This window comes from Pollicipes pollicipes, unplaced genomic scaffold (genome assembly GCF_011947565.3).
Source record: "Pollicipes pollicipes isolate AB1234 unplaced genomic scaffold, Ppol_2.1 Scaffold_5724;HRSCAF=6776_pilon_pilon_pilon, whole genome shotgun sequence".
Lineage (NCBI taxonomy): Eukaryota > Metazoa > Arthropoda > Thecostraca > Pollicipedomorpha > Pollicipedidae > Pollicipes > Pollicipes pollicipes.
The window spans coordinates 25,372,090-25,398,445 of NW_023596746.1; the positions used below are offsets into that span (position 1 = coordinate 25,372,090).

Below are 26,356 nucleotides of genomic sequence, written 5' to 3' on the forward strand. Positions count from 1 at the left end.
CCGCGGCGCCGCTGCGGGCCGTCCCCCTCACGCCCGCGGCGCCGCTGCGAGGCGTCCCTCACGCCCGCGGCGCCGCTGCGGGCCGTCCCTTCACGGCCGCGGCGCTGCTGCGAGGCGTCCTTCACGCCCGCGGTGCTGTTGCAGGCCGTCCCCACACGGCCGCGGCGTCGCTGCGCAGTTGGCGTCTGTCGGAAGGCCGCGCGGCCTGAGCGCGAGCGCGCGGTCGCTGATCCGGGTGGTCGCTGACGGTGGTGGCTCTGCGCGACGCCTCGCCGGTGCGGGACGGTCTCCCCCCGCGCCGACCGGCCCTGGAACAGTGCCAGTCACGCCGGGCACCACTTCAGCGCGTCAGCGGCGTGTCCTGCCTGTCCGTAATGGATCGCTGTATCCGCCGCAGAGGAAGAGCTCCGTCCGCCCTGACAGGGGCGTCGATGAGATAATGTGCTGGATGACATGGCCCAATGCGTGGTGCGTGTTTTTGTGTGTCTGCGCCGCTGAGCGACGAGGCTTGGTCAAACCACGGACTGAGGGGAAAACACAGGGTGCGTTTCCAACAGTGGGCATTACGACACTAGCTGGCACCGAGTACGTGATGCGGCAGGGATGCGTGCTGCGAATGCGTCCGCACGTGCCGCAAGAGCGGCGGACGCGTGCCCAGAGCCGGGACGACGCATCGGAATGCGGCGGTGGTGGGCTGCTGGGTCTGGCGACGCCATATGCTCTGGGGCCGGCTCGGCGGCGGCGGCCGGCAGATGGCGGCCGCCGCCACCACATGGTTCGGCGCGACCGCACCGGTCCGGCCCGCCCGGCCCTCGCGCGACACACGGCGCGGACCGGGGCGTGCGGACCGCTGGGGCGGAACAGCGTGCCGGCCCACCCCCTCGGCCCGGGCCCCGGCGTGACGGTGTGACGCGTAACGGGCCGCGTGATGAGCGGCCGTGCTAACGCCGGCTGGCGCCCGGCTGAGCCCTGTCCGGCGGTGTCCGGGGCGATGCTGAGAGGCCGAGATGTCCGGAACGCCGCCGTTTGGTGACCTGCGATGTCCGGGACGCCGCCATGTGGTGTCCTGGGATGTCCGGGGAGCTGCTGTGTGGTGACCTGGGATGTCCGGAACGCCGCCGTGTGGTGACCTGCGATGTCCGGGATGACGCCGTGTGGTAACCTAGGATGTCCGGGGCGCCGCCGTGGGGTGACCTGGGGTGTCTGGGACACCGCCATGTGGTGACCTGGGATGTCCGGGAGGCCGCCGTATGGTGACCTGGGATGTCTGGGACGCCGCCATGTGGTGACCTGGGATGTCCGGGAGGTCGCCGTGTGGTGACCTTGGATATGCGGGACGCCGCCGTGTGGTGACCTTAGATGTCCGGGACGCCGCCGTGTGGTGACCTGCGATGTCCGGGACGCCGCCATGTGGTGACCTGGAATGTGTGGGGCTCCGCCGTATGATGACCTGGAATGCTTCTGGTCTTTCAGCAGCAGTCGTGGCGCCTGTGGGGCGACGAGAAGAGCGACGACGCCGTCTGCTCCGTCTACCTCAAGAAGGTGCGCTACCATCACCCGGGCCGCACGGCAGCCGACAGTGTAAGTACTCGGCCGAGCGTCGGCTCCCTCGCCGGCTGACCGGCCAGCGTTCACGGGGCGTGACCTCCGACTCTTGCCCACTGACCGCCGGGCGTGGCCCGCAGCGAACCCTGGCCCGGCCCATGCCTAGAGCATTGAGCCTGTTGTGGTCGAGACTCCCCGGGTGCTTATGACGACCATTTTCCCCAAGAGGGTCCTCCTGCAAGGCTCTGTGATGGCATGTGTTGTTTTTTGTTTAATATTGATGGCCGAATTCTTGCGATAAGCTCCACTCATGGTGCGTCTTCCCCGTCCCTTTATTCATGTTTCCCTTCAATTGTTCATGTTTATCAAAGGATTTCATTTTCATGTCCCGCCGACGGGTCCCTTCAGACCCCGCCACAGCGGCAGCGTGCTTTCGACGCTGAGCCGGGCGGGTCTCGGCCCTGTCTCGGGACGGTGTCTCGGAGCACGGCCCGTCTGCGCCGCAGTCGGCCGCCGAGCCGCGTTGTGACAGAGCGCCGCCGGCGCTTCTCGTGCTCGGGGATAATGCATTCCCGCGCCGTCACAACAAGCGCCGCTCGGCGCGGCCTTAGAGGCCGCTTTCGTCAGCGGCACCGGTTTCTGGGGCACGGATCGTGCAGCCGGGCCGGGCATTGTTAACAGAGGAGAATGGGGCGTGCCGCCGGACGGCCGCGCTGTTGAGTCATCTCCGGTACGCCCCACGCACCCCGCCGCCGCCGCCGCCGTCGCAGGGCGGCAGAGATGGAGACGCGGGGACGGGTCTGCGGCTAGGTACGCCGGGGTAGGATGTTTGTGCTGGAAGCCGCCGCGGAGTTCGCATTAAAGTCAAACATGCGCTTTGTGTGGATCAGCCGGATGGCGTGGCGGTGCAGAGCTCGCTCGCTCTCGCTCGTTTCTGCAAAGCCGGGTACGTTCGAGGCGATGGGCTGGTCATGCAGATAGCGTAGGTCGGAAAACCACGGCGCACCGCAGACCAGGTCCAAAATCGCAGCGAACGCCCCTAGACGTACGTACAACGTGCAGAGAATGCATTTTCAGGAAATGTTTGTCCTGAAGTCCGTGCTTCGGCGTTGTGTCGAACTTTGGCACCGCTTCCTATTCAAGGCTGTGCTGATTGTATGTACACAGTATGCGCGCGCTAATGCAGCTTGTGAGTGCGTCGCAGCAGTATTGGAACGAGCGTGGAGAGCACGGAGGAGAAGGCGAAACATACCGCCCTACATCCTGTTACATAAGCGGGTTGAGTTTTTGGCGCGCCCTGCCCACCACTGAGCATCACCCACCTCCGTCGGCTGTAGCCTCGTGTGCATGCATACAGTATGTTTGCGACCTAATTTGAATTTACTAGACAGTGCCGTGTGAAAATTTGAGCTGGTCCCCATCCCGTAAGACAGTGGTACATACACCCTGGGCAAAATGACTTAATGGCGACGCGTCTCTACTTCGCCACATGACTGACGCCTGCGTTGGCTTCAGCGCCCGCCACGACCGTAACCCTGAGCCCGCCTCTGCGCCGGCAGGACTCGGATGATGAGATCTCGCACCTGGAGTGGGAGACGGTGCGCGTGCGGCTCATCAAGGCCGGCACCCTGCAGCGCCTGGTGGCCTCGCTGGGCTCGCACTCGGGCGAGCTGGACGCCACCTACATCACCATCTTCCTCGCCACCTACCGCAGCTTTACCAGTGCGAGGGCCGTGGTCGATCTCATCATTGAGCGGTGAGTGCGCGCAGCCGGCCGCGGCGGGCCGCGACGGCCGCTGCGCTCCGTCGGCCGCGCTGCAGGCGGCGTCGCCTCCGACGGCGCCACCTCTGACGCAGCGAGTGTCTGTTCGGCGCGGTTTCTCAGCGAATTTCGTGCTGACGGGGGGAAAGCGCCAGCTGAAAGTCACGGCTTTTTTCCTTAAACTCTGGTAGGAAATCGGGCATCCAGGCGACGAGAGTGCGTGCACTGGGTGCCTGAAGCCAGGCATGCGCTGCTGAACGCGTCACGGAACAGCGGGGTTCGCGGGTTGTGAGGTTCTCTCGAGTGACGTCACTGAGATTTCCAATGGTTGTGAATCGGTGAATTGGTCCGATGGGCTCCAGATGTATTCGAATAGGACCAGTGGGTGCAACAGGTTTGTGGAATGACGTCACAGGGATTTCCAGAGGTTATCAAGTCCATCATCTTAACCATCTTAGTGTAGATTATGCCTTATGTAGGTACATTTGCGTGTGAATAACACGCCGCTACAAGCTGCACTCTCCGGACAAGTGAAGTGTATGATCGTGTCTTTGACCAAAATTCCCGACGTGGTCAATTTACCGGCTGTTTTTTCCGGCAAGTGAATACAGCGCTTTTCCCATCGCGTGCGTCTGATTAGGGAAGAGAGCTCGTTCCAAACGCCTCAATTAGGGCCTGGCTTTTCGTTCGTCGGCCTTCTGAAGACCGTTACTGTCCGCGTGCAGCTTGGCCGTTTGTCGCCGCCTCCGTAGCTGCCCGATGCCGGCCCTGTGGGAGCTTGCAGCCACCGAAAGATCTTATCCTCGTTGTCGATAGCGCACGCCTCGCGGTAAACGTGAACGATCAGGCCCCGGCGTGACCCTCCTCTGACCTTGGACGGTGTCCTGACGTGTCGTGCAGTTCGTACGTGCCGTGATCCCGCCATCGTGACGTGCGCATCAATTGGAACTCTGCGATCGGTGCGTGTCGTAGCCCTCCGCCCCTGTACTGTGCATTGCTGTGACCGGCATGCCGCGTTACCCAATGACCTTGGACTGGGCCAACCTCTGCCTGACTCATTCGATGCTTCGCCACCGCTGGTCGTGTGCAGTCGACCGACCGCGCCTGGCTCGCCGTGGCGCAGTAACGAGGTCCCAGTATCCCGGTGCACACGACTTCACCTGAATTGCTTTGTGAATCGGGAACCGAGCTCAGCGTCCCGGCTGGCAGAGTTCCTGGCAAAGTCGACACGGCAGGCTTTAGCGGCAGCTGGGCCCGACCGGTTGGCTGCTTAAGAGTTGCGCCACAACTCTGTCCGCAAAATGCACGGATTCCAGTGGGCCACCCTGAAATGGTACAGATTCCAGGCGGAGAGGGAGGGGGGGGGGGGGGGGAGTCGCTTCTGCAGCTGCTGTACGCCTGTCGGGGCACTGCGGGACCGACCACCCACCGTGTCCCTTACATGGCGCTGTATCAGTCCCGCGCGGCCGTGTGGTGCCCTCCACCCGCCGCTCCTCAAATGTTGGGCCCTCGTGCCAGGCCGGCCCCAGCACCCCGTCCCTTCGTCGGAGGGCGTGACAGGAGCGGGAGCTGAGCGGCCAGCTGTGGTCGTGGTCCTGTCCCTTCGTCGGAGGGAATGATAAGAGCGCGAGCTGGGCGACCAGCGGCGCAGGACGGCCGGCCGCGCCCCCGTCTCTCCGTCAGAGCGCGTGATAGGAACGCGACCTGCGGCATAGGACGGCCGGCCGCGGCGCTGTCCCTCCGTCAGAGCGCGTGATAGGAACGCGCTCTGACCTGCGGCATAGGACGGCCGGCCGCGGCGCTGTCCCTCCGTCAGAGCGCGTGATAGGAGCGCGAGCTGGGCGACCAGCGGTGCAGGACGGCCGGCCGCGGCCCTGTCCCTCCGCCGGAGTGCGTGATAGGAGCGCGACCAGCGGGGCAGGACGGCCGGCCGCGGCCCTGTTCCTCCGCCGGAGCGCATGATAGGAGCGCGAGCTTGGCGACCAGCGGCGCAGGACGGCCGGCCGCGGCCCTGTCCCTCCGTCAGAGCGCGTGATAGGAGCGCGAGCTTGGCGACCAGCGGCGTAGGACGGCCGGCCCGCGGCCCTGTCCCTCCGTCGGAGTGCGTGATAGGAGCGTGAGCTGGGCGGCCAGAGGCGGCCGTGAGCGTTTCCGGGTCTGCTATCGACGGCCGAGTGGTGGGCGGGACTGCGGCGGGGGCTGCGGCGTGGACACAGGCACAGAGCGAGTGGAGTGCGCACAGCGCCGCGTACGCAAATAACATCAAAATAAGCGGTTCTGGCTAATAGCGGTGTGCTCAATATCTGTGCTGTGGTAACTACGGTGTTTTGAAGCCTTATTATGCTTATGTTATTTTTCTCTTATCATATAATTGCGCCACGTTCTGTTTCCTACTGGGGCCGGCCAGCCGCTTAGTGGAGTGGGCCAGCGTAGCACGAGGCAGCAGCGATAGCGCAGTTGTAAGGCATTGTGTGGTACGAAAAAGATGCTTCCAATATTACACCTATCTAGGCCTCCATAGACGGAGTTGCTGCTAACTTCAAAACACGCTTGGGTGATAGTCTCGGCACGCACTCGAAAACTCCAATTGGTGTGGATTTGGGGGTAAAGCCCCAGAAAGCCACAAGTCATTTAGAACGAATAAAAAGCTCATTTCCGGCTGTGCGCCGGCACTGATGGGCGTCAGGCCCGCCGCTCCAAGTGGGTCGGTCGCGTGGCCGCCGGCTCTCTACGCATCGGTGTCGACCGCTGCCCGGGGCGCGCGGCCTTGACGTAGCTTCATAAAGCGGCACGATGAACTTACGCACATCTAGATTATATCTTATAACTCGATTTTTATGTTGCCGATGAATAGGACGCGTCGGTTGGACCGTTTTTGCATTGGTCTTTGAGCCCATATGACGCAGTGTGTAGATGCGCGCTTTCATTTTATGAAACAAGGCCATGGTCTGGCTTCGCCAGCGTCAGCTGTGCTATGCTGAGAGAGTCTCAGGATCGGCACTGTCGCCAAAGGGTGGTCACAAATCCTGGTAAGTGTTCTGACGGGGTTATGCATGGTGAGGGTCAAAACATGGGGTCCAGGTCCTTGCCAGAGCGGCACTTCCGAATTCCGTGGACGCGCCCAAATCCCGAAGCAACCGTATAGGCGTCCGATGTCTCGGCCCTCATACCCGACACGCCGCTGTGAACGCTGCGTGCCGCTGAGCATGCCAGTCCTCGCGGTGAGAGGAGCGAGCTCGGGGACAGCGCGGCCAGCCGTGTTGGGGACGGGACAGGCGTCGGCCGGGAGGAGCCGGGCATGCCAGTCCTCGCGATGGGAGGAGCGAGCTCGGGGACAGCGCGGCCGGCCGTGTTGGGACGGGACAGGCGTCGGCCGGGAGGAGCCGGGCATGCCAGTCCTCGCGAGGGAGGAGCGAGCTCGGGGACAGCCGCGGCCGGCCGTGTTGGGACGGGACGGGACAGGCGTCGGCCGGGAGGAGCCGGGCATGCCACTCTCGCGATGGGAGGAGCGAGCTCGGGGACAGCGCGGCGGGCCGTGTGGGGACGGGACAGGCGTCGGCCGGGAGGGCCGGGCATGCCAGTCCTCGCGATGGGAGGAGGAGCGAGCTTCGGACAGCGCGGCCGCAGTGTTGGGGACGGGACAGGCGTCGGCCGGAGGAGCCGGGCATGCCACTCCTCGCGATGGGAGGAGCGAGCTCGGGGACAGCGCGGCCGGCCCGTCGGCGGGAGAGCCGGCATGCCACTCCTCGCGATGGGAGGAGCGAGCTCGGGGACAGCGCGGGGCCGGCCGTTTTGGGGACGGGACAGCGTCGGCCGGGGAGGAGCCGGGCGCAGGCCCGACCCGGGCGAGGTCCGCCTGTCCCGCCGACCTTGGACGGCGGACGGGGCGTCCTCCCGGAAAGCCGGGCGCCGCTCCCCGTCCCGGCGACAGGGCCCGGTGTCAGCGGTCCCGACGGGAGGCGGCGCCGCGCTGGGCTTCGCCGCCGCTTCGGGCCCGGCCGGAGGACACGGTTGGGGCACCGGCTCATGGCGATCGCCCGGCGCAGGCGGACTGGTCGCCCAGCTCTCTGCAGGAAGTGGCGGGATGATGACCTCTCTCGTGCGCTGAGCTCACGAGCTGGGGTAAACAGGTTCTCGTGTTCCAACTTCCGCTCAGAGATGAGTCAAAGTGGCCTCGTGATCTGGGACTCGGCGACGGTTTCCGCTCAGCGGTCGCTGTCATGGGACTGGTATTTCGGCTCCTCGCCCAGAGCTGAGTTATGGTTCTAATAAGACACGCTCCCTGTCTTCTCCCTAATCTTGAGTTGCAGCCAGATGTTAATCAGAACTCTGTGCCTGCTCTCCTCTCATCATGTTCGTGAAGAACGCACAAAATCTCCGCCATCCCCCACCCAGTACGCACCTGCTCGACGTGCGTGCTGCGATCGGCACCTCACCAGTCAGCCCCGCCCTTGGCCGCCACGCGCGTGCGTCAGGTGTGCTGTGGGCGGCCACATACACTTCAGCACGCATCGGTCATGCCCCTCCGAGTCGTGCCGTCCGGCCGCCCTTCCCTCGGCCTCAGGCCCGCGAGGAGGCCTGAGGTGAGGCGTGCCCCAGCGGTCTGCTGAGCTCGACCTGGGGTCACCTGGGTCACCCGCCCGCCGTGTTGTCGGCTGAGCCGGGGTGCCGCGGGAGCGGGCCCGCCGCCCGCTCCCTTCCGCGTGAAGGGCCGCGGGATGGTCGCTTGCGTCACCGGTGACGCAAGAGGCGGCCGCGCCGCCGTCGGGCCCCGGGCCACGGAACCGCGAGCTCATGTGACGTCATGACGGGTGAGCCCCGACGGGTCGTGGCTGGCCAGGAAATGTATGCGCTGTTTTGAAACTGCGAGCGCCACTTGGCAGGCAGGCGTCGGGTCTCATCGTCTGCGAGTGTGGCCATTAGGCACCCCGGGAGACGCAACAGCCCTGGGAGATGGTGATTAGGGAAATTGGGCCACGAAGCGTGGAAATGGGCCACGTTGTGAGCAGCTCTAACGAGGCACAGCCTAGCTACAGCAGCGGTGTTAGAGCCGAGTTAACGCGGATGTTTGCCTTCTCGCACAGTGACGTCCGTGCCCGTGTGTGCGCGATACTGCACCGAACTAGCCTTATTCGGGCCAGTGCTCGACACTATGCGGGGCCGCAGTGCCGGTGACCGCGGTCCCCTGCCCGCGCCGGTTCGTGGTGAGAGGCGGTGCTTGAACGAGGAGGCAGGGGGAAGGAACAGGCTTGCTGTTCGGTTCCCCGCGGTGCCCGTCCTTCCTGCCAGGGTGAGAGGTAGGAGACGCCATACAGCCTCAGCAGCTGAGCGCGTCCTAGAGACCCAGTGACGCACACACACACACACGAACAGGCTTCCTGGAGAAGCGACACGATGGCAGGGCTGGGAGGATCAGGGTGGAGTGGATGCGTGAATGCACACGTCGCTGCTACAGACAGGAGCTTCGCACGTATTCAAACATAGTCGATTGATACCCCCTTTCCTTTGCAGCACGCTGCGAGATGGTACACCCCTGAGTCGTGATTTTTAGGATTTAGCCCGAACCCTTTTGATTGGATGGAGTTGTAAGATCAGCGCTCACTGCAAGCAGTGTTCGTCGCTGCGCGTGCCCTGACTGTCCTGACCCATAAGCTCACGTGATGTCGTGGAAGTTCGCGGCGATGCAACGAATGTTCTTGGTTTTGTCACTTGAGCTTGACTAAACTTATCGGGCGTTTGATGTATTCGTGATATTCCTGGCTTTTATCGTCCGGTGAATTAAGGACGGTGGTTTACGACGAAATGCGTTTCATTCATTGAAAATCTGCATGAAAATGTTGGCATGCAGCGAGTGTAGTTTCTTGGCAAAATAGCATATTCTCCAAGTACTTCATTATCCAAGGCTCTGAAATGCAGGGTACCCGGAGCGGGTTCGCTGTGATGAGACCGATGCCTCTGCTCTGCTGAATCCGTGTTGTGCAGACTTTCGTGATTTTGCAGACCGGTTTTCCGTCGAAAACAGGATAAAGTGAGGCCTGTCAAATCGCGCCAATCGGCGAGGCCTGCAAACTGATCCCTCATTCCAAGACTGATAACAGGGATTTGGCCTGCCTTAAAAAACGTTTTACTTTATATGCGCAGAAAGTGGTACCATCTCCTCTTGATTAATGCAATACCTCCGCTTTGTCAGACGTTCGCTCTGTTAGTTTGCAACATTTCTGCGAAATGCGGGCCGTATCTCCGTGGTGCCATAATCGTGAGAGTACTTCCATCTATGGAACCATGGTGCCACAGTGTGTAGAAGCCAGTGGCATGATTTTGCATGCTTTTGAGCAGCCTGGCCCCGGTGGTTGTAGATTTTAGCATTAGAGCAATGGCGGTGTATGGAAAGAATGACCGAAGATGCGCGAAATTACTTTCCTAGTCCCAGCCATTCTTGAAAAGGTGCGCCCCTGGTCAAGGGGACAGCACCGGAGTGCCAGTATTTCCATATGTCCGTGTTCGCCAGCATTTTAAACCCATGCGGCCGGATGGGGTCAAGGGAGCTAACAGAATTATTTTAAACCACACGTTTGTCTTCGTTCTGCAAGGCAAATTTACAACTTTGTTGCATGCGCCTTCACCGTATGGACATAATGACATCGCACGTTATAAGCAATGCCCACCCGATCAACCCCATCACATGTAGGCTTAGCCCGCTAAGGCGGTAGGTTTAGCCCACTAAGGTGGCAGGTTTAGCCCGCTAAGGCGGCAGGTTTAGCCCGCTAAGGTGGCAGGTTTGTTGTGAAAACCGGACAGTGGCGTGCCGCGTCTGGTAGTGGAATCCATTCATTACATGTCGTCTGTAACCTAAGTCAAGCTGTGAAAACATATCTGTAGTGGCCGGTTTCTCCTGTGTTTGCACAACAAATTGACTGATAGTTTGTGTTACGCATTCGGATTCCGGAAGCCTGCTCCACAGGCGTCATGGCTTTCTGTCTCAGGTTTCTCCGTCGATCACCTAGCTGTTGTCTGTATTTCACGGGAGGATTGAGACGCAACGCAGGTATCACTGCAGGAATAATTATTCTGCCTGTGTTCTCCGTCTAGTGTGTTAGTATATTCACTGCCAGTGTGTCGATGTGCAAGCATGGGCTCATGCTAACCACGCCAGACGAGGACCGTAGTCCGAACAACTATTCCATGCGTGAGACCATGGATTTGTCTCGTGCCGTCAGCTAACCTGTTCATGAGCACCGGGCGGCTCTATATCGGATGGCCCGGGAGATATGTGTGCAGCCATGGGTGGACCGTAACCTGTTAGGGAAAACCAGCATGGTACCGTCGGCCACGCCCACCCCAGCAGTCCGGCTGCGAGCCGCGCTGCCCCGACTTCCTGTAGCCGCCAAGGTTAGCTGGCGCCCCCGCCGCCACATTCCAGTCGGCGTGTGCCCCGCCCGCTCCGGCCGCCCTGGCCGCGGCCGCTGGAGCCGGGCCCCGCGAGAAAGGCGACCGGAGCCGGACACGGCGGCGGCCTGTTTCACTTTCTAGCGGCGGCGCGGCCGCTCTCCGGGCGAGAGACGGGCCGGCCGGCGGCGGGCGGCGGTGGCGGCGGCGGCGCGCGACCCTGAGACGCCGCGCGGCCGGCCCGTGAAAGGGCGCCGCCTCGGCCGGGCCGGCCGCCCGCGGCCACGGCCGCCGACCCCGGCCTCTCGCCCGGCTGAGCCGGCCCGGAGGCTGCAGCGGCGGCACCATCGTGACGCCGGTGACGCCGGCTGGCAGGGCCGGCGCCGGGCGTGGGTGGGCTGCGGTGCTCGCGAAGCGTCCCGCCGCGTGGGTGACTTCAATACTGAATGAAGGGTTCCTTCGGTCATCGGCTGGAAGCTGCCCGAGTCTGGGTATTGTGTGGCTCGCATCAGAGGTTATGTCAGGTTAGAAGCTGTTTGTTTCAGCTTGCCCTGTATCGAGTTTGTTCCTACAGTAAGCGTTGTGTAATCGCGAAGGCTAACAGGAAAGTGGCGATGTTACCACGCACCGTGGCGACCTGTTCCCGCGCTGGGCAAGCGCTTGAGATTTTGGAGGACGATTAATGGAGCTCGAGGTCTGCGTTCCCGGAGTGGCCGTCAGAGTTCCGGGTCGTAGGCCTTCCGGGGCGGCCCTCGTGTGGCGGCGGAGCCTCCGCAAGCAGTCGTCGCCCTGTTCCAGTGTGTGCGCTGGGACAGCGACGAAGCGTTAGTCGTACAAATGGTCGGCACTCGTCTCCCAATTACTGTGAGGACACGAGGCCGGCCGGGTCACCGCGAGGCTGTGTTCCTATCGAGGCACGAAGTCGCTGGGGTGGATTAAATCAGAGCGCAGCGTTGTTGTCTCCCAGTCAGCCGTCTGCCGTTGACTGCCATCGCTACAGTCCGCCTGTCAGCCGTCAGCCGTCAGGGCTGTAGCACAGAAACTGCACTGTATGGTTAAATGAATTACACCGTAGTCTCAGACCGCCACATCGCCGGGGTCGTGCGGGTCGTCGCCTGGTGACCTCACGTCACCCGCAGGGATGGGAGAATGGCCGCGGTGTCATCGCCAGCCTCGGGGTTCTCAAACGTCTCTCCCCGGGTCAAGGATGGCGGCCAGAGCTCCTCAAATCCTGTTACAGGTTTTTGGTTGGAGCGTACCCGATTGTTTCGGGTCTCGGGTGGAGCTTACCAGACCGTTTCATATTGGGCTATTGGTCGGTACTTGCCAGACGCTGTTGAGTTTGGTTGTCGGCAGTTTACCGATCGGTCTGAAGAACGGTTGTCGTTCAGAGCTTATGGATCGGCCTCGGGTCAGCTGTCAGCTGAGCTCACCAAACTGTCTCGCGTGGACTGTCGGTCGGAACCCACCAAACAGTCTCAGGTTGGACCGTCGGCCAGCGCACACCGAACGACGGCCCAGGTCACGACCAGCTGGCGTGATCACGTCACAGGTCACGGCCAGCTGGCGTGATCACGTCACAGGTCACGGCCAGCTGGTGTGATCACGTCACAGGTCACGGCCAACTGGCGTGATCACGTCACAGGTCACGGCCAACTGGCGTGATCACGTCACAGGTCACGGCCAGCTGGTGTGATCACGTCACAGGTCACGGCCAACTGGCGTGATCACGTCACAGGTCACGGCCAGCTGGCGTGATCACGTCACAGGGGGTATCACGTCACAGGCTCAAGGCAGCTGGTGTGATCACGTCACAGGTCACGGCCAGCTGTGGTGATCACGTCACAGGTCACGGCCAGCTGGCGTGATCACGTCACAGGTCACGGCCAGCTGGCTGTGATCACGTCACAGGTCACGGGCCAGCTGGTGTGATCACGTCACAGGTCACGGCCAGCTGTGCGTGATCACGTCACAGGTCACGGCCAGCTGGCGTGATCACGTCACAGGTCACGGCCAGCTGGCGTGATCACGTCACAGGTCACGGCCAGCTGGCGTGATCACGTCACAGGGTCACGGCCACTGGCGTGATCACGTCACAGGTCACGGCAGCTGGCGTGATCACGTCACAGGTCACGGCCAGCTGGCGCGTGATCACGTCACAGGTCACGGCCAGCTGGCGTGATCACGTCACAGGTCACGGCAGCTGGCGTGATCACGTCACAGGTCACGGCCAGCTGCGTGCGTGATCACGTCACAGGTCACGGACAGCTGGCGTGAGCACGTCACAGGTCACGGCCAGCTGGCTGTGATCACGTCACAGGTCACGGCCAGCTGGCGTGATCACGTCACAGGTCACGGCCAGCTGGCGTGATCACGTCACAGGTCACGGCCAAGCTGGCGTGATCACGTCACAGGTCACGGCCAGCTGGCGTGATCACGTCACAGGTCACGGCCAGCTGGCGTGATCACGTTACAGGTCACGGCCCCACCCCACTGGCATGATCACGTCACAGGTCACGGCCAGCTGGCGTGATCACGTCACAGGTTACGGCCAACTGTCGGCGACACGGCTGGCTAGAGACGCTGTCCACTGACCCGGTGAACGGCATACAGATGCTAATGAGATGCCACTGATTGCAGGTACCGAAACCTCAGCGAGGAGGAGACGGACGAACCGAATCCGGAGGAGCACAAAAAGTAGGTCGCCGCCGCACGCTTCGTGGGTCGAGACCGAGGGGTCGCAACCACCGCGCGTGGCTGCTCACTGAAAGCGTATCCGACGCCTGCTTCTGCTGTGTTGGTGTATCTAATGGCATGGTCGGAATCGGCGCTCCACTCACGCAGGCCTTCGGACGAGTTCAGATCTACCCTTCCATGCCGTGAGACAGTTTCTAGCGGCGTGCGGTCCGCCGAAATCTGCAGTTTTGTTCACGGCTAGGGCAACTGTTGATACGATTGTCAGCGCCTGCCGTTTAGGGTTTTGCGAGATTGTTTGCTTCGTACTATCGTCGCTGAACCCCTTATTCGGCCGGTATTGATATCACCAATCAGGTGATGGTTGTGGCTTAAGAGTGAGTGCGTCGGCAACGAGGCCATTTTGCATGCTACTTGGTGTCTGAATAGTCTCATTGACGACTGCTGTCTATGAAACATTTGCTCAAGTGGCCGACCGCAGGCACACCTTGATATGTGCATGCCTACACCTCTTCGGTGAGAACGCAAATCTGAATGGCATCGGGATATTTGGGCGTGGCTGTCTTATTTGCCTATTTGGGTATGTTCTCATGAAATCAGCACTAGGTACGATTTCAAGAACACGTCTATTCCGTGACTTCTCACCAAACGTAGTGGGGTGCGCGTCATACCAAGTGTGCTGGTTTCACCACTGCGCCGAACAGGTACCGATATCACCACTGCAGCACTCCCGCGCAGACAAGGGCGTTTTCAGTGGTTGTATTCATACTTTTTGCACCGCGGCCTATGGGTCCAGTGGTAGGTCCATTGATGCAAAGTTGCAATGCACAGAGCATGTGTAATGAGTTCAGGATATACGATCCAGACGGCATGATATTGCACTGGCCGCTATAATGGAGTGTTCCACACTTATATGGGGTTTTGAGCTGAAGAAGCCATCTTGAAGACCTTTCGGTACTGTTAACAGCCCTGTCCTTCCTAAGGCCCAGTGCCCTCTGGTGTCTGAGCTCCATACCCGCGAAAATGTGCGGGCTATTTTGGGAGGCTATTTCAAAGTCACCGAGGCACCTTTGACGCCAGAGTGTCATTTAAACTGTGTCATTTCATTAGCCATGCGGCGATCAAGCCCAGAAAGAGATAATTGTCGATCCGTTTATATTTGACGCTCGTGAGCACGATTTCCAGACATAACGGCCGTCAATTGGCTCTCAATCGGTGTTGTGCAGGGTATGATGATGTAATCATACGATGGCGTATTGAGGTGCGTATTTACTGAACAGAGAAATTGTTTTGCATAGAGCAGTTTTTTATTAAAAAGTAAACAAATAGTTGTGAGCATATCTCTTTTTTAACTGAAAAATAAACAGATAGTTATAAGTGAGCTTATATCACAATGTGTGATGCTTGCTTCAATATCTTTCAATGTGGAACATTGCTTTCAAACGCCACCCGAATTATCAGCTTCATCCTAGCATGCGTATCATGCCGCGTCACTAGATAATATTGCGCCGCGTTTTAGAAGTACCAAGAAAAGACTGCACGCGCAGCATCCACATGACTCATCGCATCCAGAGCCTCACATGACCGAGGAGGGAGGCATGAGTCGACTTTTATCTGGTGTTGCCAGCGAATGCAGTGTGCCCTGCCTCACATCCGGTCATCAAAAACAATAAAAAGTACACGAAACGCTGTAATTTGCAATCAAAATTTCAAACACAAGAGTGCACTGTATTGGAGTGAACTACCGACAACCAGTTTTGCAGCGATGCAACGCTGTTGCCTTGCACCCCGCTGTTACGCGATTATGCACGGCTGTGACGGCCCGTGACGTAGCCCGCGAGTGGGAAGGCACGCCTGTCCCGACCCCATAAGCGGGCACGACTAACGCCGCGCTCTGCTCGCCGCGCCAGGTCGCTGCGGCTGGCGATCATGGTGTGGCTGGACTCATACCCGGCTGACTTCCGGGACCACCCGGACTACCCCCTGATGCACCGCATCCTGGAGTTTTGCCGCGCTCTGCGACCAGAGACGTCGGAGCTCGAGCTCAAGGTCAAACACAAGCTCGAGAAGTTTGAGAAGGAGGAGGAGATTAAAGGTAATCGCCGCGGCTCTATGCACGGGACGAGGTGGAGATTTTGTTTGTTTGAGGTCCGGACGGTATTCCCGATGTTGGGCATGGGTCAGAAAGAGATGGCTTGTCTTTCAGCTGCAGTGTTCAGCGTGAAAACCTCCCGCGTCGGGTCGCGTCACATTCACGTATTGTGTCGCCGTCGGCAATACATCGCATCTCTTGTGACCTCGGGTGTGTTGCACCAGACCCTGTGACCGCGAGTGACCCGTGCTGTGTCGTTTGTCCGTGTTCGCCGCCTGTCAGCACCCCACGTGACCGACGGCGCTGGCTGACCGGCAGCGTCGCCGATGCTGCAACGGATCCTCTCGACGGAGGAGGTGCGCTGTCTCAGTCCGGTGCAGTCGGAAGTGCCGCCGCTCACCTTCCAGGAGATCTCCGAGAAGCGGTTCGCTGAGCAGCTGACCAGGATGGACGCGGTGGGTACTGCGGTGGGCCCAGGGGCGCGCCGCAGCCGTCTGACGGCCGGTCCGCCGCCGGTGGTCGTCGCTAATGGTTCGGCTGGGGGCGACACGTGCAAGAAGTCTAGCTGGGGTTGACACGCACAAGAAGTGGAGGACCGTGGGTCAGAGGGAGGTTTTGAATCCCTCACATGTGGCGGACGTAAGCTATGCTGGCTGAGCTGTTCCTGTTCCAGCCCCAAAACAAGGGTGTCTTATGAGGACCATTTGCATTTCGAGCGTCGTCTCGGCGGTGTTCTGGGTAGAACTGGCGTTTTGTTACAGGCTTTATCACGCATTCTGCAATAGGTGCATGACAGCCGTGCCCGGCAAGAGCTTTCTCGTCCTCGATCATTCCAATGCGCCATAACTGTTATCTGGGACTATTGTGGCGCATCGTTTTGTAATTTTTTTTTTTTTAATTGTAGAAATCAACGCGCCACAGTACTGCCAGAGGAAAGGAATGTCGCGTGAACGAGCAGAGGTTTCGGTCCCACGATTTTGTCTCGTGCCCCGACACATCTGTGGTTATGCCACCGCTGTCCCTCGTCATGTCCTCGTCCTCCCTCTGCGGCAAGTGGTCAGCATTGGCTGCCGCGCCGACCCAGCATGATGACCGGCACCCTGTCCGCCGCAGGACCTGTTCCAGAAGGTGATCCCGCACCAGTGTCTCGGCTCCATCTGGTCCAAGCGGAAGGGCGTGGACGCTTCCTCGGTGGCCGCCACCGTCGACCAGTTCAACGCCGTCTCGTTCTGCGTCATCTCCACCATGCTGATGGACACGACGTTGCGGCACAGTCAGCGCGCCAAGCTGCTCGCCAGGTGGATCGACATCGCTCAGGTGCGCGCGCTGCGACAACGGTTGCTCTTCGTGGAGTGCTGGGAAGGAAAGTGCAAGGAAATTATGCGGGTTTTGTGGTGATTACGGATACCCAGGGCAGTCAGGACGGTGAAAGGGTAGGGTGCGAAGGGGGTGTTTTTTGAAAGGTAGTTGGTTGGCGTTGTAATACTTTGTGTTCTGATTTCCTTAACGCATTTGCCATTCCTGACAGTCATTCAGGGTTCCCACAAATGCCCTGTTTTGGATCAATATGTCACACTGACGTAATCAATGTTCTCCATTAGCGTGCGTGTGAATTGGGTGGAGGTCAATTTTACCCACTTCCTCCCGGCAGGTTTTCCATAAATAGTTATGAATGGCGCGGGGGTAGCTGCGCCGATATTTGTGCAGCTGAAGGCAGTTCAATAACCGATCCCTGGATGTTCAAAATTACATATGCCTCATAAAGTTGCCGACCCATGTCAGGTCAAAGTCAGGACATGGCTGTCAGCGTAGGCAAGTCCAACAGGCTTGTTCAATATGCCGGGACAACAGACTGTTCGGCAAATTCATACAACTTAGGGATGATGTCGTAGTCAGCCAGACTATTGAAATGAGGATTAAGACGAATTGCATTAATCTTAGGTCAAGTATGAATTTCAGGTCAAGGTCAAAACCACACCGCTTTGTTACTGGAAAATTTGTTATGTGGAGTAATTTGTCATGCTCATTTAAATTATTAAATCACAACATTGTCAGATTTCTTATTTTGACTTCATGAAGGTCAGAAGAGGTCACTTTATCTGTTATATATAACCGCTCTAATACTGGAAAATTTGCTTTATGGAGTAGTTTTTCATGCTCATTTGAATTATTGAATCGCAATGCTGTCAGATTTCTTATTTTGACTTCATGAAGCTCAGGAGAGGTCACTGACCTATAACGACCTTAATAACCGTTTGCTTTGAGGAGCATACCGTTAAGATTAGTATGTGGGCGGCGATTGTAACATAAAATGTCAAAATAATCCCGAAGGTTTTTCGTTTTTTAATCGTTCAAAAGTTGAATGTTACCCTTGACCTGATATGGCCGTCTGTAGCATTTTGTTTGACAGCAATCTATATGCTGACCTTCTTTGATCTCACTTAACCAGTAGGTCATACCCATGGAGCTCAAAATTTTATACAAGTGAGTTGACATGGAGCCTCACCTACTCTGTTAATTGGGTGCCTAGCCTTCTTCCTTTGTTGAGACTGAGGGGTCTAATTGACTCCCCCCCCCCCCCCAACCCGGGCACATCGCACTCAACCGGCCACCGGATCGCCAGTTAAACGCCGCGTCCTTCGCGACTCACTTCGTGCAGAATAGGTGCAAGGAAATTGTGAAGCCCGCCAGCGGGGAAAGCGATACAAAACTTTCAGTGATGATGATGGCGGGAACAGGTTTGAATTGAAGCAATGCCTCGCACAGCCCTGATCGTCGCAAAACTGCCGTGAGCTGCTCTTTGTTCGTTAGTGTGCTGCTTAGCTGATCCCTGTGGCGCAACTGAGACCAGGATTATGATGAATGGCTCATCCGTAATATTCGCCATCTTTCGTCTGCAGGAGTTGAGAATGCTGAAGAACTTCTCCTCGCTGAAAGCGATCATTTCTGGCCTGCAGTCCAACCCCGTGTATCGGCTGAAGCAGACCTGGATCGCGCTCTCTAGGGACAAGGTGAGAGGGCCAGCTCTCTTCAGGCAGCACAGCTGAGCCTTTCAGCTCTTAATGGCTCCATTGTTATGTGTGCGTCTAACGGTAGCAAAAACTTGCATAATTGATGTCTTATTGGTTGGTTTATGATCTCACCAGCAACCTCATATCTGTAACCCGCGGTGGCTCAGATGCTGTAAGACTGCAGGACCTCCAGGACCTGGTGTTGAGGTCACTGGAGCGTGCTGTCTGACCCTCGGAAAGAGGTTGAACCGTCTTCAGTTGCTGCCTCCCTCCCCCTTTCCCCGCCCTCCCCCAACTCAGGAGGGAGCTCTGCACGCGCTATGTGACCCCGTGAATCGTGACTCTCTCCCTGGTCGTCCACTGGGGATGACGAGATGACCAGCAGATGTTGATAGACGGAGTTATACACGCTCTCCCTCTGATCCAACAATCTCTCTGATTCCATCCCTGCCCTCCCCAGTTAGAGCTTTCCACGCCCTCTGCGCGGCTCCACGCCCCGCCCCTGACTCCCGTCTGTGGCCGTCGCAGTCTGAGCTGTTCGACGAGCTAGCGCGGATCTTCAGCGACGCCAACAACATGCTGAACCAACGTGAGCTGCTCATGAAGGAGGGCACGGCCAAGCGAGCCGAGGCGTTCGGCGAGAACGACAAACACTTGCAGAAGTACCATAGCCGGAACGCGTGTAACCACACGGTGAGTGGAGGCCCGACGTCATTAGAACCACGGCATGAACGGCGAGGTGGTGATCATCGTTTTGGCTCGAGGGTACGTCCCTGACGCCATTAGAGCCTCGGCATGAATGGCGAGGGCAGTGATCATCGTTTTGGCTCGAGGGTATGTCCCTGACGCCATCAGAGCCTCGGCATGAATGGCGAGGGCAGTGATCATCGTTTTGGCTCGAGGGTACGTTTCTGATGTCATTAGAGTCACGGCATGAAGGGTGGGAGGGGGGGGGGGGGGTGATGATCGTCACTTTGCCTCGAGGATGCGTCAACTGCGTTGTCCAATATCGCATCGCCCCGCAACGCAATCAATGCTGCGCCTTTGCCATTCATCGTTATAAAGCAGAGCAAACAGCAGACATATCCCCTGCCAGGCAGCGAATGCTGCGCAGTGCCATTGACGTCATAAAGTACTGAACAGGGTAGTAATCGATATTCGACAGCAGTGTGCGACTGTGACAATGCCGCCTGTGCGGCGGCGACGGGTCATTGACCCCGGCGGAATGCCAACAGATGTTGTGCGCCGGCGTCTGGTGAGTTATGTGCGGCTGGTGCGGCGTGTGACAATCGTGTGCGCCACCTGTGCCGCCTCCAGGTGAGTCACGGCACCATCCCCTACCTGGGCACCTTCCTCACCGACCTGATGTACATCCACGCCGGCATACCGGACTACACGGCCGACGGGCTCATCAACTTCGACAAGCGGCGCAAGGAGTTCGAGATCCTGGCGCAGGTCAGTTCGAGGTCCTGGCGCAGGTCAGTCGGCTGCCGCCGCGTGCTGGGGGTGGCGCGGCGCTGGCCGCGGGACTCCCAGGTAACGGGGCGCGCGATTGGCTTTGGTGGCGTGGCCAGAAAAAACTGGCCACGAAGGCGAAGGCAGACAAACATGTGACGATGCTTGTGGTACCTCATCCGCACGCAGTGGCGGGTCTAGACGGGGGGGGGACATGCCCCTGGGGCGGAAGTGGCACAAAATATCATGTTTGGAGGCACTAAAGTCCTCATTTCGAGCTTACATAACCTTTATTTTCAAAAACTACCAAATTGGCCTCTAAAAATGCATTAGACTGAATCCGGCAGACCATTCCGGTGGAAGATATTTTACGGATTACAACATAAGAATCTGAACAGAAAGGGCCGAAATTTGGGGACAGCTTTGTGACGGGGAGAGGGGGCACCAAGTTCCAGGGTGCACCACCATGAAGCGTGACACCTCCCTTGAAGAAATCCTGCACCCACCCCTGTCCTCACGCCTCGGCCGATTCTGTTCATTCGTAAACATGACCTTGCACCGGTCAATGAGGCTATGATGGTTGATAAGAACCTCCATTGCTTCGATCGGTTGCCTTAGTTACACACACATACACACGCACACCCAGCCGCCGCTACATCACCACCACGGAGCAGCCCTATTCGCCCCTGCTTCCGCCAGCCGTCGACCGGGAGACCGTGCGGCCACGGACCGCCGGACCGGCATCGATCGAAACTGTGCACGCGTTCGTGCGTTCGCCCCTCCGGTCCACTAGCGCGCGAGAAGCGCTTGCGTGTGGCGCGGGGCGTCAGTCTGGGGACCCTTCCGCGCCACGTCACCGCCGGCGCCAGGCTCGCCCGTCCGGCAGTGCCGATACCGTGCCTGTGCGGGCGCGCTCCCACGCCGCGCCGCCACACTGCGCCGACTCACCAGCATTGATTCGCCGATCGGTGACGTCACAAACAGCTGATGTGACTCAGCGACGTCGCCAGGGCTGGGCGGCGCGCCACTGACGCCTCGCCGCCGGCACCGGCAGATCAAGCTGCTGCAGGGCGCCAGCAACGCGTACAGCATCGCCCGCGACCGGCCGTTCGAGCGCTGGTTCGACTCGGTGCTGGTGCTGGACGACAAGGAGGCGTACGAGCTGAGCTACCAGATCGAGCCGTACGGCAGCACGTCCAGCGGCAGCGGCTCCAGTCGCGACAAGATCATGCGGAAGAAAGTCGCGTGAGTACCGGCTGGTGTGACCTCGACCGTCCTAGTGCCAGGCGTGAGGCCAGCATGGCCCACCTGTACATCTATGTGCCTCAGCATGCGCTCACTTGGCACATGTGCACGAATGCGTATGAATTTGTTATCCGGGTCAGCGCGCGGGTTGAGTGGGGTCTCCCGACTAGACCAGACCACGCTTCACCCATCCGTAGGTGGCGTTTACCCCGGCCCGGGAGTTGTCAGGCCTGACCTCTGTCTCACTGCAGGACAATGTGGCTAATAGCCATAAAAACAAGGTGGGCGTGTGCCCACACCCCCACACGCGCGCGCGCACGCACCCACGCTCAAGTGCCATTTGTTGGCGTGCGCTTGCTTACGGGTAATGTTTTTCTGCTACTGACCTGTCTTGTGATCCACCGCCCGCGTAAATTACGGTCATGTTAATTGCAGTGAGGTAAAAAACAAGTTCAGTGCAATTAGTCATCACCTGTCGACGCGCAGGCGGCGGGGCCTCTGAGCGTCGCGTGCTATCGTAAGATCAGCGCGCTGCCGCTCCGGCGGCCGCGGCTCATTGTTCGCAATTGTTTGGCTCGCCGGTAACGAGCAGCACCCGGCTCCCGGCAGAGCTCCGGCCGCGTAAGCCGTCCGGCGCAGGCCTCAAGAAAGATTCCGCGGTTCTCGGAGTGCCACGCAACAGTGTCGCGTCCGGCCGTGCCCTGTGCGTGGGTGCGCGGCCTGTTGTGAGTGGGAGCGCTTCTGACGGCTAATCAGCGGCATTCAGTCGGTCCCAATTCAATGTTCGTTTTGCGCAATGCAACGCTTCAGTAGCTTTCATTTGAAGTTGTCTGATCATTTTGTTCCTTGGTTGACATGGTCTCTGTTTGGTTTTGGTACCCTGCCGCTCGAATAGTCCTCCGGCTTGTACCTTTGCCACAAGTTATTTTTCTGCCCTACCCATTTAACCTATTCCACGATACTGTATTAGCATCCACTTCATCCCTGGCCAACGTTCCGTGATGGGATGCATATGACTGAACACGTCGTGGGTGGAACGAGGATGAGTGGGGGGGGGGGGGGGACGGGGTGCTGGCTAGCTCGTGTCAGCAGGTCGGTCACCTTGGCCAGAGGCTGGCGACCACACCCTGCCGTGTCCGATCGATACGATAACCCGTCGGACAGCCTCGAGTGCTGGCCCGGCCCGGGGCCCGCGTTCCCCGTGGCCTGCTCTGATGCAGCAGATTACGGACGGGTTGGATTGCAAGTGCAAGGCTGTAGCCAGGGTTTGTTGTGATAACGCCTGCGCTGCTTTCACAAAAGGAAGGTTAATGCTTTTGAAATGAGGTTTATAGTTTCGCTGCAGGAAATCTGAGGGTGATTGGCTAAAAATCTGCGGTCTAACCATTTCCAGCCAGCTATACCAACCCCAGTTTCAGGGTTTATTACTCTTCCCAGCGAAACAGTTGTGAAAGCGCGTGCCAGTGATAGATCGACATACCAAGACCAAGGGACCTGAGAAAATGCAAGGAAGGGCTGGAGGCCACTAACTGTGGTTCTAAGTGCCGCGGATAACACAAAAGATTCACCTTCATTTCAATATGCAGCGACATCCTCGCGTATGAACGAAATGTTGCGTGATTTCGGCTAACCTACGATGGATCTAATGCATCCAGCTCAGTCTTTTGTATCAAATTGCGGCTTTTGTGGTGGCCGTTTTTCTAGTAACCCTGTTTACGTCCCATGCGCCATGCATTTGATCCGCCACCTCCAACAACCCATCGGCCGTTACTAATATCCCTCGATTGCTCCGTTTTCGTGATGTTAATGTTACATTATGTCTGACGCTATACCGGCTGTTTACACAAAGCGTGTGACCTTCGCGCAAAGTTGATGAGCACGCTGGATCAGCATCGATAGGAAGACCGATGCCACGTAGCTATGTAGACACGCGATAGAAACCTTCGGTTTGGTTAAGCTGGAGGGGAGGGGTAGAGCTATGTTGCCTAAGGCGAAATGCCTGCTTTGTGACTCGTCTATGGTAGGGATGTGTTGGTTATCGTGAATGCGTGCTTCAGCTCTTCAGTGCGCGTCTCTGAGCTTCTGCTACTTTCAGCAAATGGATAATAATTCTGCATTATCTGTGTTTATGAAGAAATTGATGGCCTTAAATTGAAGTACTGAAGATTAAATGCTGAACTGGATGTTAGGTTTCGTATATGGTGCATAATTGGGTACCCCACTGCTGATAGCCGGCACTGAATTAGTACTGGCGGCACCGGAGCAACGCGTGTGCTGATCGTACTGGAACTTAACCGGCATTCGAAAACGTACACCCATGTTAAATGCCCCCGGGTTGAATAAGTGACAGTTAAGCCCGATGGGAAGGTAGTGAGTACCTGGACTGAAGGAGAGAACTGAACGCCACGATGACGAACGAAGCTGGACAGAGGCCGGAGTGACAGTGAGCGCAGGTAACGTAGAATTTTAGCCGGGGGGCATCGTCGGCGGAGGCGGTGGAGGGCCAGAGTTGGCATTGGGTGGGAGGGAAAGAGAAACGTGCCACTACAAAGCGTCGAAGCTGGGAAACAGACGTGGATCATAGGGCTTGGCGGGCATTTTGAACCCAGATGCAACAAGACGCCCTACACGTAGGAAACCTTCCGGAAAACTGAATCAGATACATCACAGATGCTCTTCTCACCGGAGGCTTTCACTAACGGACTGATATTCCGAATCGTGCTGAATGCATCGAGAGCTGGTACCATCACCGATGTCAGTGAAATGTTGTCGGTTCCAGGCCAGTACTCATACATCTGGCTAGTGCCGGTGCCCTGTAAGATCGCTGCATTTCTACCGTCGGTGTTGCCCCTCGTCGCTCGATAACGGTTGCAACAAAACTGTTATCGTGTTTGTCGCATGGGTGATATCTTAGTCACGCTACAATGACAACCGCGTCGGATAAGATATGTCCGCCCTCTGCCGTTGCGATACGCTGTATCCGGCTTCTCGTGATCACAGTGGAAAGCCAGGCGGTTGCAACAAGCCTTTTTTATGTGCCGTAGCTCGCCACTTTTCTATGTTTTTTTTTTAGCTATATGGAGCTTAAGCGCAGGTGCTGCAGGTCATCTGGACCACGTGCATTTACTTGCTGAGGCGTAGGCCCAGTGTGAGGCCTCGCCTTGCTGACCACGTCCGTCCACAGTCCGAAAAAGCGTGCTGAGCTCAGGCCTCCTTCCACAGAATTGGGTCACAAGAAGCACGACAGCCTGGCCAGCACGTCCAGCAGCTCGTCCAGCCAGTTCTGGGCGAGATGGACAAGCGTCAGCTCGCCGAACGAGAGCAGCGGCTCACTGGAGCGGCACGCCAGCGTGGTGAGTAGCCCCCCTCCCCGCGGTCGGTCCCCCACTGTCCCGATGCGCCGGTGCCTGCAGCCGCCCGACAGCCGGCGAATTATTCGGCTCCAGCCATGTCGCCCGCTGCCGCCGCGCCCCCGGGCTCCAGCCACGTCGACCGCTGCCGCCGCGTCTCCCGGGCTCCAGCCACGTCGCCGCTGCCGCTGCGTCCCCCGGGCTCCATCCGTGCCCGCTGCCCGCGTCTCCGGGCTCCAGCCACGTCACCGCTGCCGCCGCATCCCCGGGCTCCATCCAGTGCCCGCTGCCGCCGCGTCCCCGGGCTCCAGCCACGTCGCCCGCTGCCGCCGCGTCCCCGGGCTCCAGCCACGTCGCCCGCTGCCGCCGCGCCCCCGGGACTCCAGCCACGTCGCCCGCTACCGCCCGCGTCCCCCGGGATCCAGCCACGTCGCCCGCCGCCGCCGCGCCCCCCGGGCTCGCAGGCCGGTCCGGTTTCGGATGTATCCGGTAGAGGGCGCCGGAAGCTGATGTCACTCTTGCTGCTCAGTTAGTGCGCTGCCTCGGTCGGAACGGTTGCCATGAGGTTCCACGAGGACCAAGATTATTTGGATCACAGTTATTTTCTGTTCATTATTTTCCACTCACATATTCTAGTTGTTTTGCTGAGGTGTCAGCGTCCCTGTCTACGACCGAAAGCTGTGTTTCATGACCCGCCCTCTAATCACGCTGTCGGAAAGCCTGTCGGAGTGTGAGACGTGCGTGCCTGCTGCATCGCACCCCTGACCCGGCCTGCTCGGTCCCAGATGTCCACCAGCTCGAGCAGCTCTTCAGTGCCGTCCCTGGACGCCTCGGTGACGTCATCGGCCACCAACCAGTCGCAACAGAGCGCGCGGAAGCCGGCCGACTGGCAGCAGAAGGCGGACCCGGGCTCGCCGTACATCACGCCCGACTTCTATATCATCCGCGTCACCATCCGCACGGCGGCGCACGAGACCGAGGGCATCAACCTCTACAAGTCCATCATGCTGAGCAACAGCGAGCGCACGCCGCAGGTCATCCGCAACGCCATGATCAAGCACGACATCGAGGGCAACACCGACGACTTCGTGCTGGCGCAGCTGCTACCCGATGGAGGTTAGTTCCGGCGGGTTGACAGGCTTATAATGCTTACGATGGACCGAGTACCTTAAAGTTGTGATGTGAAACAACGGAAGGTAGAAAATTCCATGATACTCCTGGCTGTGATTGGTGGCTGTGATTTCTGGTATTTTTGGTGCTGTTTTAGCATTGTTTGCATTCAGGTCTTTTGAAAAAAATGCAATAAAAATATAAATGTGACGTGCTGAGGATTCGACTCACTGCTTGTTGAGTACAAAAGAGGTACCAAAAACCTGACTGTGGGTGATTTCGACTCAAGCTGTGGTAAGTTCGCGGCGCCAGATGGCCCATTATTAGACTTACAGCTGTCCGTCCCGTTTCAGAGAAAGTCGTTCCCGCGAACTGCAACGTCTACTATGCGATCAACACGGCCTATGACCTAAACTTCGTCCTGCGGCCTAAGAAGGACGCTGCCAGCGCCGAGTCGCAAAGAACTAAGGAGTCTAAATCAAAGAGGAAGCTTCTAATGCTTCACAAATAGTCGCCTAGGCCGCCCGGTGGGCCGCTTTTGATACTTATTTTCGTACTCCAGTGCAAAGCATCATCGACTGTAGATAGAGCTCATTCCATCATTGCGTGTTCGGCTCGCCCGTGAGCGGCGTTCCGTCAGCCGAGAGGCCACCAAAGACTCTGCCTGCGCCCGACCGCGGCGGCGGCGGCGGCGCGTCGGCCAGTC

The 26,356-nt window shown here is 58.7% G+C and overlaps 1 protein-coding gene across 1 annotated transcript in view; it reads left to right on the forward strand.

Annotated features, from left to right (window-relative positions):
- Positions 1 to 26,344, forward strand: part of LOC119102866 (ral guanine nucleotide dissociation stimulator-like 1) — a 37,683-nt gene extending 11,339 nt beyond the window's left edge. The window contains exons 2-14 of the mRNA XM_037226318.1: positions 1,474 to 1,581; positions 3,105 to 3,301; positions 13,334 to 13,390; positions 15,298 to 15,482; positions 15,798 to 15,934; positions 16,593 to 16,796; positions 18,380 to 18,490; positions 19,019 to 19,183; positions 19,808 to 19,945; positions 21,000 to 21,190; positions 24,375 to 24,543; positions 25,326 to 25,656; positions 26,004 to 26,344. Of these exons, the coding sequence (XP_037082213.1) occupies positions 1,474 to 1,581; positions 3,105 to 3,301; positions 13,334 to 13,390; positions 15,298 to 15,482; positions 15,798 to 15,934; positions 16,593 to 16,796; positions 18,380 to 18,490; positions 19,019 to 19,183; positions 19,808 to 19,945; positions 21,000 to 21,190; positions 24,375 to 24,543; positions 25,326 to 25,656; positions 26,004 to 26,161 (2,151 nt within the window). The 3' untranslated portion in view covers positions 26,162 to 26,344. The remainder of the gene's footprint in view (positions 1 to 1,473; positions 1,582 to 3,104; positions 3,302 to 13,333; positions 13,391 to 15,297; positions 15,483 to 15,797; positions 15,935 to 16,592; positions 16,797 to 18,379; positions 18,491 to 19,018; positions 19,184 to 19,807; positions 19,946 to 20,999; positions 21,191 to 24,374; positions 24,544 to 25,325; positions 25,657 to 26,003) is intronic.
- Positions 26,345 to 26,356: the final 12 nt, after the last annotated feature.